General features: G+C 36.1%; 1 protein-coding gene across 1 annotated transcript in view; it reads right to left on the bottom strand.

The window, feature by feature from the left end:
- TRPM7 (transient receptor potential cation channel subfamily M member 7) overlaps window positions 1-18,647 on the bottom strand; it is a gene marked incomplete at its 5' end in the record, with an annotated part of 55,398 nt that overhangs the window by 20,259 nt on the left and 16,492 nt on the right. Inside the window, 15 exons of the mRNA XM_084267934.1 lie at window positions 358-638; window positions 1,224-1,358; window positions 1,902-2,042; window positions 2,515-2,568; window positions 3,928-4,062; window positions 4,961-5,061; window positions 5,329-5,401; window positions 5,721-5,844; window positions 6,478-6,652; window positions 7,469-7,640; window positions 8,221-8,345; window positions 8,645-8,858; window positions 10,925-11,123; window positions 11,597-11,635; window positions 13,994-14,073. Coding sequence (XP_084124060.1) covers window positions 358-638; window positions 1,224-1,358; window positions 1,902-2,042; window positions 2,515-2,568; window positions 3,928-4,062; window positions 4,961-5,061; window positions 5,329-5,401; window positions 5,721-5,844; window positions 6,478-6,652; window positions 7,469-7,640; window positions 8,221-8,345; window positions 8,645-8,858; window positions 10,925-11,123; window positions 11,597-11,635; window positions 13,994-14,073 — 2,048 coding nt within the window. The remainder of the gene's footprint in view (window positions 1-357; window positions 639-1,223; window positions 1,359-1,901; window positions 2,043-2,514; window positions 2,569-3,927; window positions 4,063-4,960; window positions 5,062-5,328; window positions 5,402-5,720; window positions 5,845-6,477; window positions 6,653-7,468; window positions 7,641-8,220; window positions 8,346-8,644; window positions 8,859-10,924; window positions 11,124-11,596; window positions 11,636-13,993; window positions 14,074-18,647) is intronic.

Raw genomic sequence — 18,647 nt, 5'->3', positions numbered from 1 at the left:
CAATTATCTGTCCCTTATTTACAGATAGACTATTCTGTAATTCATAACTACAACATGTGAATCAGTGACTTCTATAAAAAAAATGCAGGTTTCAAACAGGGAATTGCAAGGAAATTACATAGAAATAAGTAAATGCTATACCCAGCATAATTTTAATTAATCTACAAATCATGACTCTTAACAGCTCTCAGGAGAGACCAGTATCTAATCTAAGACATATACTAGAGCGCTGCTTAATCTTTTTGGCAAAAAGGAACTGTCTTCAAGTGTGCTAATAGAACAGTTTGGGGTTTGTTCAAATACTTTTATTCTACATTTCAATAAATAAGATCTTCCAACTATATAAACGTAATTTACTTGGAATACTGCTTGAGTTCTTCTGAAGTATCATCGACAAGGTCACTTTGTTTTGCTTCATATGCCATTGAACGATACACTTTGCAAGCAACTAAGGCTTTGGCCATGGACTCTTCCCCATGCTGCCAGAAGAAGAGGGCCATCTTCTGCCTCTTCATTAAGACTGCCCAAAGTAACAGCTCATTGAGAGGATAGGCAAATCGTCTTGTTTCAGGATCATCTATGTCTACGATTTCATCTTTGGTTCTTTTCTTTTTTCCCTCTTCTGCACCAGTGTCAATCTTGAAAATAAAGACAGAAAGTTATGCTTTAAATATCTAAACTTGGTAACTACATAACTTGAAATAAAATGCTGAGTGGTCCAATATCAAATTACATATAATTATTGCAAAAAAATTAATTTCTGAGGACTTGAAAATAATCTGGAACTTTTGTTCAAAAACTTCAATTGACTCCAATTCACTTTAATAACTGGGAGACTGAATTACTTTGATTTGTAGATCAAAAGAAAAGTATATACCTACACACAAATGAGGAAACTCACGGAGACGGCCAAATCTTGCTGTAGCTAAAAGCCATGAGTTTCCCCCACATTAATAGAACTGTACCAAAGGTAAGCTTCTTGGTTCCTAACGTATCAAAGCTTATCCAGGAGTCTACTACAGAGTTAAACACTCTTTACAGAATTCTATAAGCATTCTAGACAGTCTATAAACAAGTACAAAAGGAAGACTGAACTTCCAGCTTTACCAAAGACAGTAAAACTGCTGCTACTCATACTTCAGTGACACCTGGATTTCCACCAGATTCTCCCCCTCTTAACTACTTGAAATAAACCCCAGCATGTTCTCCTCACACATCTGTACCTTTGGTTTGTATGGCTGTGCTGTTTTGATGAAGTGATTATGGCGCATTTTTTCTTTCTTGTCTGCCCTGTTACCAAAAGATTCATGGCTTTTACACATCTGAGGAGTAGTGTTGGAAGCATTTCTCCCAGATCGCTGTAACAAGAATAAGGAGAAGGGGTTTGGTTTGGTTTCTTTACTCTTACCTACCCTGCATTACAATTTCATCTGCTTACATTTACTTAGTCAAGCAATTACATAGCTACTTTGCAAGTGAAACATCAATGAATTTATATAACAGAAACAACCAGAATTTTCACTGGATACTTATCAAGCTATCATTAGGCAACAAAGAGTGTAAGATATCTGCATCCCATGCCCTGGTGAATCTGCATGTTTAGTGCTCGTTCTTCCCCTATGAATAGGAAAATGGGAAAAACACAAAAAGCAGAGAAAATAGAAAAAGGAAAAACAGAGAAGGAATTGGGATATGCTAGAATAAGGAGCAAGAGAACAAAATCTTTTGTCTGTCCTCAAGCTCAAAACAGCTACCAGCTACCCTCATAGGGCCTTTAAAAGAACCAGTCCATTGACAAGAACAACAAAACAATATGGATCCAATTTTTCTCCCAAATATGTAGGGCTTTTTGCATTGAGAACGTGTGAATCAGCATGTCCTGTTATTCAACTGCCACATACCCGACTGTTCCCGCTGAGACTATTGTATATAGCTCTGAAACGTTTCCTCGTGTAGGTGCATCGATAGGTTCCTCCCATCAGATATTCAATAACCAGTCCCACATCAATCAGGTTGATTTTATAACCTGGAGGAAGATTTCCCTAGGAATTCAGAAGGTATTTTTAGTTTTTTGAACTATACTCTAACTTGCTCAGATTGATTCTATACATCCCATATCTAAAAACAATGAAACTTTTCATCATTTAAAAACCCAGCACACAGCTACCTGGCTCAAGTTTTTATCAGTTTCAGATAGAGAGAAGGTTAGAACAACTCTTCTCGATGATCTCCCCCAGCAGGGTAGATATTCGTTCCCCATGTACTGTTTTAACAGCCAAAATTACTGCAAGACAGGAATACCAGCTTTTACCCCCCAAAACAATCCCAAGAGATATGAAAGACAACACTCATCAGGTTTATAATGTTTTGGAAAAATCAGAATGACTGCAAAGGTAGCTTATTACATAGAATAAAACCTAATTAATAAACCCAATATTAAACTGACAGTCAAACATAAGAAACCACCAAAAAGCTAACACTGGTACTTTGACAGATTTTACATTTACAGCATACCTGTTTGACATCCCGAACAAGATGAAAGAGTGTTGGGTTAGTTGGGCCTTGTTTCTTTATTAAAATAAAAAAAAAAAAGGGGGGGGGGACAGGGAGAAGGAAATTTGGAATGAGAAATTAGAGTGCAATGAAAACATAAGAAGATTACAATGAAAGCCAAATATTTTTGCATGTTGGTTCAAAAAAACCCCACAAGGCCCCTAGCTTTTAAACAACAGCCATCAAATAAATGCAAATGTTTCATTAGCTATAGACTATTTCCTTTTTTGTTTCATTTTACTTCTGTTTCAATTTCAGACATATTTAATTTGCCTATAGTTTGTCCAAAAAGGAAGAAAAAACCCCAACAAAGCTCAAACAACAGCATTATGACGTTCTTCTATTATTTAAGCATAATATTCAGAGACAAGTTTTAACAAATAAGCATTTTAATTTACAGGAAAACACATGGAATGATATTCATGTTTACAGTACTTCAGGATCAGTAGTAAAAGCTCCCTTGCTTCTAAAAATTTCAGTAAAAGAGGGAATGTTCAGACAAATGTGTATTTTTCTTCCTTTTCTGAATTCCTATGAACATGTGAACCATTCCACTTCTAGACATATGGTTACCCTAGCTCCCAAACAGAACTCAATCAAAAGCACATCAAATGTGTACAAGCAACACCATAAGAGGTTTATTAAACAAACCTAAATAACAAAACGTGATCACATGGGCTCCTTTATGGAGTTTTATTAGCTAAAGAATTCCTTTTTTTCCCTTTTTCTCAAAAGCAGGTAATGAGAATGTTAATGTAAGCCTAAGTCATATTTGCATTTTATCAATGTTAGTGACTTTCTAATGGAAGGTTTTTTGTTTTGCCCTGTTAGATACTAACTGTTATATAAAACTACCTTAAAATCAGCACCATGGCAACAAAATTTTCCTAACTAATATTTACTCCAATGCAGGTTCACAAAATAAACTATTTTTACAAGTACAACAATAACATTAGCTGCTACAGACAGAACTCGTCTTACAAAGCCCTAACAATGTTACCTATAGATTATCTATTTTGGGCCAGTTTCATCCATCTGATTTTCTCTTGTTGTATTCCTCTCTATTTTACACATTTTATACATTCCCACAAGAAGGCTGCGATCTTCCCTTTAGTATCTATCCCTAACATCAGATACAGATGAATATCCTGCTGACAAACCATTTCTGATCTCATTTCTGGAGAGCCAGAAAGCAGCTGTGGCCCAACCCAGCTGCCAGACAGCAGGTACTTCTCAACCCCAACCAACCTGCAAGACATCCTTCCCTATGAACTTCCCATGGCCTTCAGACTGGTGCACATTAGTCACTAAACAACATATTGAGCACCTAAAAAGCTGTTCAAAAAGTAGCCTATAAAACAATCATTCACTTACTGTGTTATAAAGCTCTTCCAGTCTGGGAATTGTAAGAAATTTGTGCATGCTTACTCCGTTTTCAATCAGAAGTTTCACAAATGCAACTCTATCCATCACAAGGGCATCTAACATTGCCTGTTCCAGAGAGCCAACCTACAACAAATAACAACAAGGTAGAGCCTGAAAAGAACCAATAAAGCTGGGTATCACAAAATCAAATGTATTTAGATTACGTATCAACCTCGTTCATTTACAGGGTTGGGGAAACCTTCTATTTGTAGAAATACAAGAATGTCAGCCTTGGTTCAGAGAATCCCCTTAACTTCACAGTATTGCAGAATGAGAGAATATTCTGAGAACTTAATCAGCAGTAAGTGTTATATTCTTCCATAGGTATCTCCTACAGGCACAGTATATGAGACTAAGTAGACATCAGGTTTAACATAGTTAGGTTGGATACAACAAAGACAGAAAACATTTCAAGCACAATTTGTTTCAAAGACAAATGCTCAGAACCATCACTGCTATCAACAAGCCCCACAGTATGTACTTCTAACTACACTCACGTAAGATTTTGTTTACAGTAAAATATGGGGAAAAGGCAAGATCGAGAATGTAGTTTTCTAACTAATTTGCAGACTGCAAGAAACATTTTGTCCTCCCCCCCCTTAAAAGACACTACAATGCTGCCAACAGTGTGTCTTACTAGACACTTCTTCAGAACTTCCTATGACCACGCAACTATAAGGAAGAAAGAGTATCTGACTAATATGAATTTAGCTTCCATCTTCTGCAATGCCTTTTCTCCCCTAATTATTCAGAACACTTAGCAAATTGCTGACATTTTTCTAACATTTTTGGACCATTTTCAACCACACAATAACCAAACAGCTGTAGGACTATACAGTATGAAGAAATTACTGTCCTCAAAATAAATGTGTCAGTATTCTACAGTCTCTTTCTACAAAAGTCAAAAGATTCATTCTTTACAGTTAATTGAATTTCTCTCTTTTAGAAAATAGCATTCTGCTCAATCCAGACCATTACATACCAGCCACTGCTGCCCATAAACAAAAACATGATTTTTGGCTATGTCAACTCTATCCCACGCGAGCGTAAGAACAAGCTGGTCAAACGCAGATGCATTCGTGCCTTAAGAAGCAAAAACAATGGAAAAACATTAAAATATATAATAAACATTCTTGCTTTCTGAAAAGGTCAAATCAAACAATCTACCACAAAGTTATACTGTATATTTCAGCATTTATGATGCATTATGGTATTATATAATGACAAAATATAGTAGAGAATTATTTGCTTAAAAAATAAAGATTCCTACAGACTATAGTAATTCATAAATAATCCATCATACAAACACTAAACAATAGCTGTGACTCCAAGTGCTCTTGTAAGTCTCACCTTTTAACAATGCTGTGAGTATTGCAACATCAATATCTTGATGTTCATCTGACCCAATATGAAAAACTGTAATCTGTCCAAAAGCATAAAATGAGGAAAACATATTTTCAGTTATTTTCAGGCAAAGGTGATTAGCTCCAGTCTTTTATATCAGGAATTGAAATACTTTAAAAGGTGACCTTAATTTTGATGCAAATTAAGCCTCTCTTGGTCACGAGAAGTATACATGAAAACTGTATTTGACTATCTTCTGTAACAGGAAGATCCACCAACGTCTAGAAAACATTTTTTAACCACTCTAGGTCACACACATTGATATACAATTTAATATTGTATCCACAAAGGCATGCACCTTGCATTAAAGAAAAAAAAATACTGAAAGATCTACTTACAAGCTCTTTTTTTTTCATGCATTCCAGCAGTGTCTGAAACAAATGAACTGCTTCACTTTGACCAAAGTTAAATGTCTTTTTGATGGTTGAAATGATTTCAGACTCAGCACCCTCAGGAACATTCCTGAGATTGAAACAAACAAACAGGAAAATGCATTGTTATACATGAAGAGCAAGAACAATAAACACACCTAATTAGTTTCAACATGTGCATTCAAAATCCTCCTATCTATAAGCTTATTGTTGTTTCAGTGGCAAAATCTTGGGTAACCTCAGGGAAGAAGTACATCTACAACTTTCTATTACTGCCTCATAAAAGCAACTGTTATTGTCTGTGTTATTCTCACATCTCTGGAAGGTTTGGTCAGCTCTGACTTCTATTGAGCAAAACTCTGTCCTCTGGTTACAATGGTGTAACAAAATTGCCACACCTAACTGAAATTACACACAGTATGTTTCCTTAATTTAGGATATAGGGGTGTGCACTTTCCCTATCCATTTTGTAGGTGTTGCTGAAGGAAGCATATACTACAGAATTTGGCACAATTGGTATAAAGTATGTGGGAGGAACCCAGAACTAAAAAAGAAGTCTTGGATTTTTGGGAGAGATGTTATTGCAGCCATCCTGGAAAGCTGCATCACAGCCAAGATGAAATAAACTCTCTGCATTTAGACTTTGTCTTTCCATAGAAAAGGCTCTTTCACAAATTTATAACGGTATGTTCTCAAAACCCATCTTTCTATAATGCAGACTTACCCTCCCTCCTCTGTCTGCTTGTGAACATAGGCCAGTATGTCTGCAGCTCTGCCAGTTCCTTCACATACTACCACCGGCACAGGAGGACTTTCTTGAAGGAAGTCTAAAACTGTGAGTATGACATTGGGGCCACCTTCGAACACAAGTGCTACCACAGGCACACCTTGGCCAATTCCTATAAAGTTGAGGGGGAACAAAAAAAAAAACCAAAACAAAAAAACCAAACAAAAACCAAGCAACAAAGTTGTAAACGTACAGTTCACGCTAAAGCGGATTTTACACGTTTAATAATTATGTCCCTTCTATTGACTAAAAATTAAACTGTCTGTCAGACATTTCAACTGTTGCTAGTGCAGTTTCAAGCACTGCTGCTCCTCTGGGCTGGGAGGAAAGCACTGCAAAGGAGCTGATAAAAACAATGGAATACAGTCTACAAAACAGAACCGATTCTTCACAGAAAACTTCTTGAATGAATGCAGAAAGGTTAACCTTTTCCTTTAGGGAACTCCCCTTCTACCTTCCCCCCAAATAGTTTCCAAACATGAAACATGTATACAATTTGAACAGAGCTACATGGAATCTCTCTACTGACAGGCAGTATTGCAAAAGCATTCCTAGAAAAGACAGAGGAGTTGCTCCATAATTGGGAAAACACCAAAAGAAGTCATGGCTTCTTTGCACAAACACAGATGATGTTTTACAAACTCAATTGCCCTGTTGTGAAACTGTGAGTGATCAGTGGCAAAATGATGGATCAAATCAGACCAGTAACACCTGACAACATATTAATAACTCAAGGGATGTCCATTTGCTTTATGAAAGCAAAATCAACAACTTGACTCAAAAGAACCTTCTTATCTGGTCCCAAAGAAATCCTAAATCTAGCAGCATAAACAAAAGACTAATTTCTCTATTTTCTCATTTGGGTGTTTGGTGCAAGTACCTTTTCCACTAAAGCAGAGTGACAGCCCCCAGCATTAGAATTACTTACTTGCATGGATCCGTTGCAAATTAATAGTTTTTTCCAGTTCTCTCCTCAATTTAACTTCTGCTCCATACTTTCCAACTGTTCCATCATCCACCAGAATGAAATGGGAATGGAGGTTATTTAGGACATTTAGTTTACTTAATGGGTTCAACAAGGTTTGATATGGAGCAACCACCTAAATATAAGCACACAACAACATCTTTTACTTATAAAGATTCCAATTTGTTTATGTGAAACTTTTTGTCTAGACACAAGAATTGGTGGCTCAACAGGAAGTAGTGACACACTGAAGCATGCCTTGGGTCAGGATACATGAACATTTGTAGATCAACTCTGCAGAAAGCAGATAATTGTATCACAAAAGAATTCTGTTTTGATGGACAACAGAGAAAGGGTTCTTTGAAAAATGTATCTTTGGGGAAAACTTGTGACTTCTCTAACAAACAGAGCATTGAAGAGTTTGCATCAAAACTTTTGAACTTATCACCCCTTGTAAATGTGATTTCCCTATTATACTTCAGCATTTTTGTTACTTGATTCAGCAATATTGGGGGGGGGATTAAGTACTTCAGAATAAGCTCCTCTTCCAGTTCATTTGCATTTTGCAACTTGTTTGCACTAATGATCTTGCATAAGTCACAGATGTCAATACATCTTCATATTAAAGCAAGTATTGCAATGATGCAAAGCAAGTGAAAAAAAACCAAAAATTAACTCAGGTAAATCATTATTTCAGTTAGGTAATTTATCCTTACATCTCTTCCAACAAGGTCATTTCTGTTTTCAATCACTCCCCACGGAGCAATCCCAATAGTGCAAATCTTTCGAGATGATCTGGAAGCATGTTCTCTTAAAGCATCACCAACATGTTTTGCAACACCTGTTTATGCACAAGAAGATTTCAATGTATTAAGTGTCACATCTTATTAGGAAATACAACTGGTTTATTAATTAACTGGGCCTTGAACGATCCGGGAACTTATTTGACACACCACCAAAGGAAAAGCACTATACCACATCTTCAAACTACAGATGTTCACAATGTATTCTTTTCATTTCACCTGACCAAACTCACTCAAATTTACTTTGCTTTAAGGTGAAGCTACACATCCATTAAATCTTTTGGCTCCTAAAAACTATAATCCAGTTAACCGTGCACATCCATGGCTACTTTTTTACCTGTGTTCACTCCTCCAGTTATAATCCAGGCTCCTGTTGTTACTGCAGCTTTAATAAGACCTTTGCCAAGCAACTGTTTGATGCGTGGGTGAAGTTCAAATTTCTGCATGCCCCCGTGTACAGATATAACAAGCTTCGGCAGCTCCATCTGCCATTCTTTCAGCATAAGTTGCAGAATAGCTTCAGGCTTAGTGTCATATGACAGTCGTACATACTGCAGGCACAAGAAGAGAGTTAAAAGGTTCTCAGAAGAAACCACCATAAAAATCAATGAGTAGAAAGAAGAACCAGGATGTACTTCAGGATATATTCTCTTATCCCTGGCTGTGAAAAATGTAATTCACTAGTCTCAAAACACAGGAGATGCAGTGAACAAGCCTACTGTATGTCTTCAGGAATTAATGACTGGACAGTTAATGGTTTTGGAAGCAAATTTTGGAAGGGGAATAATTATAGAAGGATTGTATAGATCTGTTTTCCTTTTATATAGAAAGCACCTCTCCTATGAAGACAGGCTGGGAGAGTTGAGCTTGTTCAGCCTGGAGAAGGCTCTGGAGAGACCTTAGTGCAGCCTTCCAGTACCTAAAGGGGCTACAAGAAAGCTGGAGAGGGCCTGGTTACAAGGGCAGTGACAGACAAGGGGGAATTACCTTAAGCTGAAGGAGGAGAGAATTACACTAGGTAATAGAAAGAATTTCTTTCCTGTGAGCATGGTGAGGCCCTGGTTTCCCAGAGCAGCTATGGCTGCCCCCTCCCTGGAAGTGTTCAAGGCCAGGTTCGATGGGGCTAGTAGAGGGTGTCCCTGCCAGTGGCAGGTAAGTGGAACTAGGTATCTTGAAGGCCCCTTCCAACCCAAACCATTCTGTGATTCTGTTATTCCATCCTACTGGCACAATGACCTAAAAAAATGAGTCTTTAGGGAAGTATTGAATGATCTCTAAATTAGATTAAATTCAGACACATTTATAAAATTTCTACCATCTACCGGTATTCCAGGTGGGAAGGAAAGCCATTCTGTAATAGAAAACTTCAAAACTCACAGCTTTAAGTTGCTATGTTTAGCAGCATTAAGTAGATAGTTGATCAGTTAAAAATACTGCTGCATCTTTAATATGAACTATTGAATAAGCCCTACCTGAATCAAGTTCTAGCAATAACAAACACCCCAACAAACAAACAAAACCCTAAAACATCCAAACACAATCAAAAAACCCTGAAAAAGCCCCATCACATCACTATTCCAATAAACCAATTTTAGCAACCCCACCAGCACTCCGCAGAAATACCCACAGAAATGAGTACAGGCCGCCAGCTATTTTTGTATTCCTAGGAAAGGATTCATAGCAATTTTAAGCTATACTGTACAAAAGAACACAAAAACTGCTATTACCTACATGAAGGAATTCTGATAAGAGCCCTCCTCTCCACAGAGATGTCCTCACCTAGAGCGTAGACTATCCCTGGGGGTTCTGCCAGCTGCATAAAGAACAGAGCTCCCTCATTCAAACACTCCAGTTTGGCCACAGGACCCATGCTGTAGCAGACAGAACTCCTTGCAGCTTTTAACAGCTTGATCATTAAATCATTTCTACCACAGCCAGAAATCCTTTACAAAATGGTTGTGGAGAATATGTCAGAATTTCCAGTTTTATGGCCTCTCAAGTACACCTGCACTTGTGATACGAGTTGGATTCCAACATTTCAGTTTCTTTCCTATGCTTGTTTTCAGCTAACCTCTCTCTCACAAAAAGCTTATGTTATTCTGATCAGTTCAGTTATGCTTTAATAACTTTGAAGAAATCTAGTAAAGAAGCATATTCCACATCTGTCCATATTTTTAAATAGTATTTCATCATTTGAAAATCATGAATAAAGGGTTCAGAAAGCAGATTCTACTTAACAGGCCCTAGAACAAATTATCAGTAGCAAGCAGGTAGCACAGATGAGTAAACTGTATTTTCATGAAGTCTAAAACAGTGACACTGAATTCTTAATGTAATGTTTTCTGAAGTGATGATGAATTATCACCATTTGCAATTTTAAGGTACATGTATACAACTAATTCTGATAGATCTGAGCAACTGTTGTTGTGAGATATAAATTTAAAAATGGTTATCAGAAAGGATCCAGATCACAAAATAAAAATACTAGAACAGTACAAGTTTGTCACAGTATTGTCAGCATTGTTTCTCAGCCTTCAATTTCACAAGTTAAATGAAGCAACCCCCATCTCTACCAACATGTTTAGAATTAAGAAGAACAAGAAAACGTCATACATGCCTTAGCCCTGTAAGAATGAGAGCCACCTTGAAAGTTGATGACACCATAAGCATCAGTAGAGGTCTGTTCTGTATGTTTTTCCACTGACCATTCTTCTATTTCCTGATTGTAGTTCTCACCCAGCTTCACATCGGAGTATTTCATAGCAACACTTGCAGTAAAACAAGCATGTTGTCTGACCAAGCGGCCGCAACAGCACCTGCACCCAACCATATCCATCAAAATACTTCAGTAAATATTACTATTATTATAAGACAAGAGAGAGCTTTTATCTACAAAAGAAACAAATCAGATATATAAAGCAAAGATTCTAAATATTATATAACCCTCTTTTTCCAGAGCAAACCTTGTTTTAATAAGCATTATACTAAGAATTAATGAGAATAAATAATTATTATGCAAAATATTGAAGCTCAGAGAGATAGCAATTGGAGACCAGAAATAATTGCATAGTCAGGACATGGAAAAGTTATTCTTTGAAGCCAAATTATAAAACAGTAATAAAACTATGATCAATATATTGCATACATTTCTTTACTCATTATTTATATCTAATCTTTCACCAACTTGTCATTTGCAATATTGATCAAAACTTTTAAAAATACTACTATGAAAGCACTTATTTAATGGAAAAAAATATTCATAAATATTGCAATAACAAAGAACTCTTACCTGACAAGTTGCTGACAAATCTGACATCCTGGAAGGCATCTATAAGAAATATTTAAATGTATGAATTAACTCCAGCTTCAACTTTAGAGCCTGTGTGTGGCAACAAACCACTGGCACTACTTCACATGCTTATAGAAAGATTACTCAACCAAAGAGATCTCCAGTAAATGGAAAGTGCCCGAGTTTGCCTGTTTTTAATGTGGTAACGTGTCTGTCTTTAGTTCATGTAACACTAGTACACTTGGCAAGTAAAAACGCATAAACATGCAAAAGCTTCAGTCCTGAGACTTCAGATGGGTTTTCAGGCTTCGAAACATCAATATCTGAAGCTTGGGAATATTTCAGACTGGATTATCTACAGTAATCAAACTGAAACATTTTGCTAGATGTTGAGAAACTGCTAACAGACCAGCGTTTTGTTAGACTCCTTCTAACTATGCATTGTGCATCTAGTCTATAAAGTCATCTTAATACACATGCAAACTGAATTGCCTGTGTGGGAAGGTTGTTTGATCATTTCTGAGTTTCATGTGCAAAGAAAGATACACTTTAACAAACCATACACAGTAGTGTCTCCACATAAACTTTAGTGTGTGAAAAGAATTCTTAATTTCAACCTGCTTCCATCTTAAACATTTTCTGTGCTTTCTTGCTAACAGCTTTCTTAACATCTAAAATTAGCATAGCAGATAGATCTATACCACTCTTTTCCATGATTTTTATAAGCAGCCATTAAGCAACTGTGGCTAAGAAAGAGGCAGTATGCAAAAATGTAAATATTTAGGTCATACAGTAGTCAAACTGTTTTCAGACTTTAAGCATAAGCCATTTTTTAACTGTATAAAAGTTCACACTCTGCTATTAATCATCTGTGGTTTTAATACTGAACTATCCCTTTAGATCCTCTCTTAACAGTTATTAATTATACTAAAAGGTGTAGATGAACAAAACATACTGAATACTCCTGTATATATTTGATTCATTTATGGATAATTCACAAACAATAGTTTCTTAAACTGAAGGAAAAGATCTGAGGAAACACTTGTAATGTCCATTATAAGTTACAAATGGGTTAAACCAAAAAGGCAGGTGTTAAGGACCATTTTGTTCCTTGTGAAATGCTCTGGAAATTTTAACAGCTTCCTAATTACTTTGTTTGCATTTGCAACTTTTCCATGTGCTACAATCATGGCTATAAATTCTAAAAGCTTCTTATGTCACGTGGTTTCAAGGAATGTGGTGAATTATTTACAATAACTTAAAAAATTCTGCAGCATTTACTTTGTTCTTTTTCTTCCTAAAACCAAAGTTCTTAAAAGAAGAATACTACCCTGCTCCAATAGAACAAAAATAAATTTATTAAACTTTTTATTGAAAAGACTGGAAAAGTTTCCTGAATTCCAGAAGAAAAGGTTTCTCAGCTGCTCTCAAATATATGAAGCCAAAAAAGCTACTCTAAAATCCATACTGACAATAGTAAACACTTTGGGGAGATAAAACCGCCATAAAATCCCAATTTTAAATTTATTTTCAAATTCACCTTATTTAATCTGTGACACAAACGTTATGACCACACACATCAAGTTCAATCATCTTAGGAACTCTTGAAAATTATACCTACAATATTTAGTGCAGGTAAACTCTACCAAATAGATATGTTAGAGGTATCATTAATTTGCTTGATTTTGCATCTCTAAGGTAAACGCAGCATGTGAGACATACAAATTATTCCTCATCAGTCTCAGCCTCCCATTTAGAAATATATTTCCCCATTTTTCAGACTCGTTTTTTCCTTATAAAACTTAAGGATGACAAATTACTGGATACTACATGAAATTTTTTGATGTTCAAACTGTTCTTATTTTACCTATCTTGCCTGAAAGCAAATATTTATTCATATTTTGTTCAGTTTGGGTTTTTTCTCCCAACACAATTCTTGGCTTGCTTTATTCCTCTATGAATACTTCCTCCCTTTTTCCTGACCATCATGTTTACTTATACACTGCACTCTACACTCACAGTTCAGCTCTTTAAATTCAATACAGTGTACCTCTTTGAGGTTGACTTCCAAACTATGCCATAAAAATCAAATGAAACAAAACAAACCCCAAACCCCATACCACAGACATCACTGGAAAGACTGGGAAGAAGCAGCAAAGAGAACAGGGGAATGTTCAGTAACAATTTCTGCAATGTCAAAGTAGTTTCAGAAATGGAAATGAAATTCTAAGCTAGACAGAATGTGACAATGTGCAGTCACAAAAGAGTGAACTACAGACAGTATTTTATACAGAGAGAACAGTTAGTCCAAAAATTGATTATACATTCTCTTTATAGCAACGATGTCTTTTAATTTTTTAAGAGCAGCAATGAGTTCTTGCATCATTTCGTGTTTACCTGTGGGGGTCTTTTGAACTTGGTATGATGTACACACACTCCCTCTTGGTGAAAGTATTTTCTATCCAGGATTTCTGGGACTGAAAAATAAAAAGTGTTACAATAAACACAAATCATACAACTTTGCCACAAAAAAAAAAAAAGCCTTTAAAGAAAATGAAATGAGAAAATGAGGTTTTTGGTTTGGTTTGTTTTTTTTATTTAAAAATGAAGACAAGTAGTGTCTAACATAAAAAAGTGAAATTGTCATTTATGTTTTGCTATCTCCCCAAAAATAAGAAAAACATTTATGACCCTATAAAAGCATCTCACACTGCCTAAAGGTTAGGATAACCAGAATTGGGTACCTTAAACTTGACACACAAAGCTGATAAAACCCAAAGTAATATTTTTCAAATTTAAGATTTACATGGCAAAAATTTGCAATGTGCAAATAAATATACAGAAAAAAAAACCCTAAACAATTTCAAAATATACTGTTTACCTACTTCCCTACATTTAATCTATTTACCTCTTTATTAAAGTAAAATTTTCATCTTCAAATTGCAGGTTTTCTAACGCAACTGGCAATCTTTCCTTGTAGCAATATATAGGTCATAAGCTTTGTTCTTCATCAAGAAACTTTTTGTTTCAACAAAACATAGTCAATTAGCATCTCTAAACTGTTTTAAGCCTAAACTCGAAACACGTTCCAAGAGCTGAAATTAGGAATGTTTACTTCTTTAGATGCTTACTGATTCTAATAGCTGGACATAATTTCATCTCAGTTGCTTTAAACGATCGTGTAACTTTATCTCACATGATAATCTCAGAATTACATGATAAACAACACACGTAACGCCCAATGCCTACGTCATGTTTCAGCAATATATTGGGAAAGAATCTCAGACATCATTTCTAGTAATTGAAATCATGAAAAAAAATATCTTGGAATGCTAATTTGTACCTCATGCAATTTTGCTTTAAATCCCTTATTAAGAATACATCAAAACTTCTTCACTGCTGAAACACGTTTTACTCTTAGGAAAAAATTGAAGAATTTCACACCTGTTCTATTTTACAGCAGTATTTACAAGGGCTGCTGTGTATTATCTACAGGTAGCTACGCAGAGGTCTGTGGAAACTATTTATTATTTTTTCCAGATCCATTATAACAGAAAATTCCGTGAAGATGGATGATTTTCCACTCCCCACAATCTCAAGATCAGCTTAAGATAATACAGAGAAATTATTACAAGAACATACCAGCTAGTTTGAACATAGGCTCCTCAACTGCCCACCCTCTTTCAAAACACTTCTGAAGAGTCAGCAGATCTTTCCCGTATTATTCATCATGATCTCCTCCCAGTATTTTGTTTTAGGGAAATGTGACTATGAATCTGTCAAGACAGCAGCAAACTGCTGCTCCAGTTTCTGTCTTCACTTTAAGAGGGCCACCAGTCACTTCCAAGGAGGACAGAAAGTTATGGGGTACTGGCACTTCCCAAGAGAGGAGGAAGGGTAGGAGAAAGCTAGAGGCACAATCCACAGGGAAGAATCATGATGGGGAAGGAGCTGTAAACAACAGAATGAGCACTCACACCATATACTTGACATTTAAATTAATATTTTAAACACCTGGACTAAGTAGCCAAAGCTGTTATTCGCTACTGCACTCCTTTCTTTTCCTATACATAGGAAAGAATGCTGTGGCAAAGAAGAAAGAATTAAGTCCTAGCAAGGGAAAAGCAGGGTATTAGACAATTGTGCAAACATGTAGTTATCAAAGATTTTATAACATTTATGCTGGGTGATTTTTTTCTTTTTATTCCCCCTCCTCTTCCCCATTGGAGCATTAGATTGAAGTAACTGAGTCTTAATGTGCTTGTGAAAAGATTCCTTCTCTGATGTCCTCAGAATTTATCTCTAATCTCAGTTCTTAGACACCTGTGCCTTACATGAGCTGGGCTCAAAACAGCTTTAACTCTTCTGTACCTTTATCAGAAGATTAGCAATGTCCTAAAACAATTTTGATATATGTCTACATGTAGATTTAGGTATGTACATAATATTTATGTAAAAAAAAGAGAGAGAGTGTAGTCCAAAAGTTTAGCTTCTTTCTCCTATAGTATTTTTTAAGACTATTAAGCCTTATCCTTTGTGATAGGAATCCCAGTTCTGGAAGCTGCTTTCTACTTAGCTGAGTGTCCCCACTGCTTGTATGGGTAGGTATTTTTGCACTTCATTTCTTAAAACTGCAATCTTGTATAGATCATTACACTAACACTGCAGCAGTTTATTTAAGCTTATATATGAACTTGGCAGATCCTCCAGAAGATAAAAGATAAAAAAAAGTAATTTAATACTTAAACCTTTTAGTCAGCTGGCTAAAATCACACCTGGAAGCAAGCTATCACAGGCAGAAGGTGCTAGATATTGAAATCTGAAGTATATAAACCACAAGTAATTGTGTCAATTGCTCCATGCAATATTGCTTTATTATTAAGTGGTGATCACAGCTGGGGACAAGGAACACTGGTTCACAATATGCACCATCACTTTCCATAATAAAAGGTTCTGAATATTTAAAAACATTTTTATTGTTTTTTATCTTAAAGACTCTGGAGTTTTGACCACTCATCAAGAACATCTCACTATTCCTCAGTAGTGAAAGTATTTCCAGCAGAGCACAGGTACGTCTATGTTATTTACGTGGGGGAGGCTTTATGTTATTAAAACACACCTGGAACTTCTCTTTCGGTAAGATTAGACTCTCTCCAGAAGCACTCTTGTACACTGATCAATCTTTATTGCAAGAGTTACATTTAGAACTTGCTAACTACAGAATCATGCTTTTAGTTAAGGAGAGGGAAAAGGGTGGAAAGGAGGGGAGCAAACCAAAAAGAGGACAGAGTAAGCAAGAGCCATTTCCCATAAGCAGGTAAAGATCACATTAAACGTAGAAAGAGCTGACACACAGTACTGCCTTCCCTGTAAGCAAGAACTGCTGTTACATAATGTCCTGTGATGACTAGAAAAAGGAAGAGGATGTGAGGACACTTAAGAGAACTTGATTGCAGCAATTACCTCTAAGAAATACTTCCTTAACAGCTAGAGATTAAGTTAAAATAGAAGAGCAAGCCATGAGTCAAAAATCAATATGCAAGTTATCAGCCAGTTTTTTAAAATTTGCCTATCCTTCTTAAAGCTTTTTCATCATCTCTACTGCATACACAACTATACCCCTTAAACTCTGCTCCCAGTAACTTCTGCTCACTGGAGTGATCTCTTTAGCTGGTGTACTTTAGAAGGTGTACCTTACATGATGGTTACAGGCAACTAGGGTCAGGAGCTGCCAATACAGTGAGCTCTGTAGTGCTGTTAATCAAGAAAAGGGGCAAAAAGGAACTATGAGCCTTCCCCAAAAAACATACAGACACTACAAGTAATAACAACACATAAAGAGCTACTATTTACTCTCTTCCCTTTCAAACTTGAATTTGGAGGAAAAAACCCCTTAGTTTTCCAGATTCTTTTCCACACATCTCAAATCCCTCAAGCTAAATAAAATCTAAGACTTAAAAGAAAAATGTCAATACAATTAATACTACTGTAGAACTACCTTCGCTACCTTCTTCCAATGGGCAAAAGATGTATGAAAATACTGCCACATTAAGACCTCTTAGCTGTCAACACTGGCAGGATTTCTGCTGTGCACTGAAAAACCCTTGACTTTCACTTCTTGTAAGATGCACTACAGTAACTGAGCGCAATTCTGGTTGCACTGATTTCTGAGCAGGCAACAAAGTTCACTGTGTCTTTCAGGATTTCTGAAAGAACTTCAAGAAACAGAAAGCACACAGATTTGATTCAGTAAGCTAGAAGAGATATACTCACCCTGGGATCATGATTAAACAAAATCCTTTGAACTATTTCCGTTAAATAAGGCCTTTCATAACAGTTTCACAAGTGCTGAAATAATTACAATTGCTATTTGAAACAAAACATACACAAGTATTTGCTGGCCTACAAACTCAAGAAAATGTACTTCCAACTTCCAAAAGTATCTAAATATCAAAATAATCCCATAACCTTTTACAACAGATGGCAATTTTACCATAGCTGTTTAATATTAGTTATTTTTGATTCAGTAACAGCATAAGCACTCCAAAGCATCCTTAATAGAAATGATTTATGTGTACCTGCTCATGCAGCAGGGAGTTCCTTATGTTATCTTTACCAAAATTCATGATGGATATTTTTAGCAAGTCTCCTTGTACATTGAAACTTTTCACACAGTTAACTATAATTTAAGGTTTTGTAGACAGCAGGTGAAAAAAGGCAATCACCAAAGTCCACTATGAGAAAAGTACAGTATGAGGTCTCAGAAAAAAGCAGCAAAACAACCCAATCATTTACCACTCTTCCCCTTCAACTCACCTAAGTGTTTATAAAGAGCCTCTTATTCAATATATTAAAATAACTAATTTCTAGCAGTGCAGCAATTGATGGACAACAGTAATAAGAGCTTTATCAAACTATTGTGACATTATCCAACAGGATGGATCTGAATTATTTTCTGTACAGAAAGTAAGCTTTCCTATTTGGCAGATCTCAGAACAACTTGCATGAATGCAAATATGGCAGATATAAACACACTGTATAGCTGACAACC

Source organism: Gallinula chloropus (assembly GCF_964237585.1).
Source record: "Gallinula chloropus genome assembly, chromosome: 9".
NCBI classification, from domain to species: Eukaryota; Metazoa; Chordata; class Aves; order Gruiformes; family Rallidae; genus Gallinula; species Gallinula chloropus.
The sequence above is the reverse complement of the archived record's forward strand: the minus strand, read 5'-3'. Positions and strand labels throughout refer to the sequence as shown.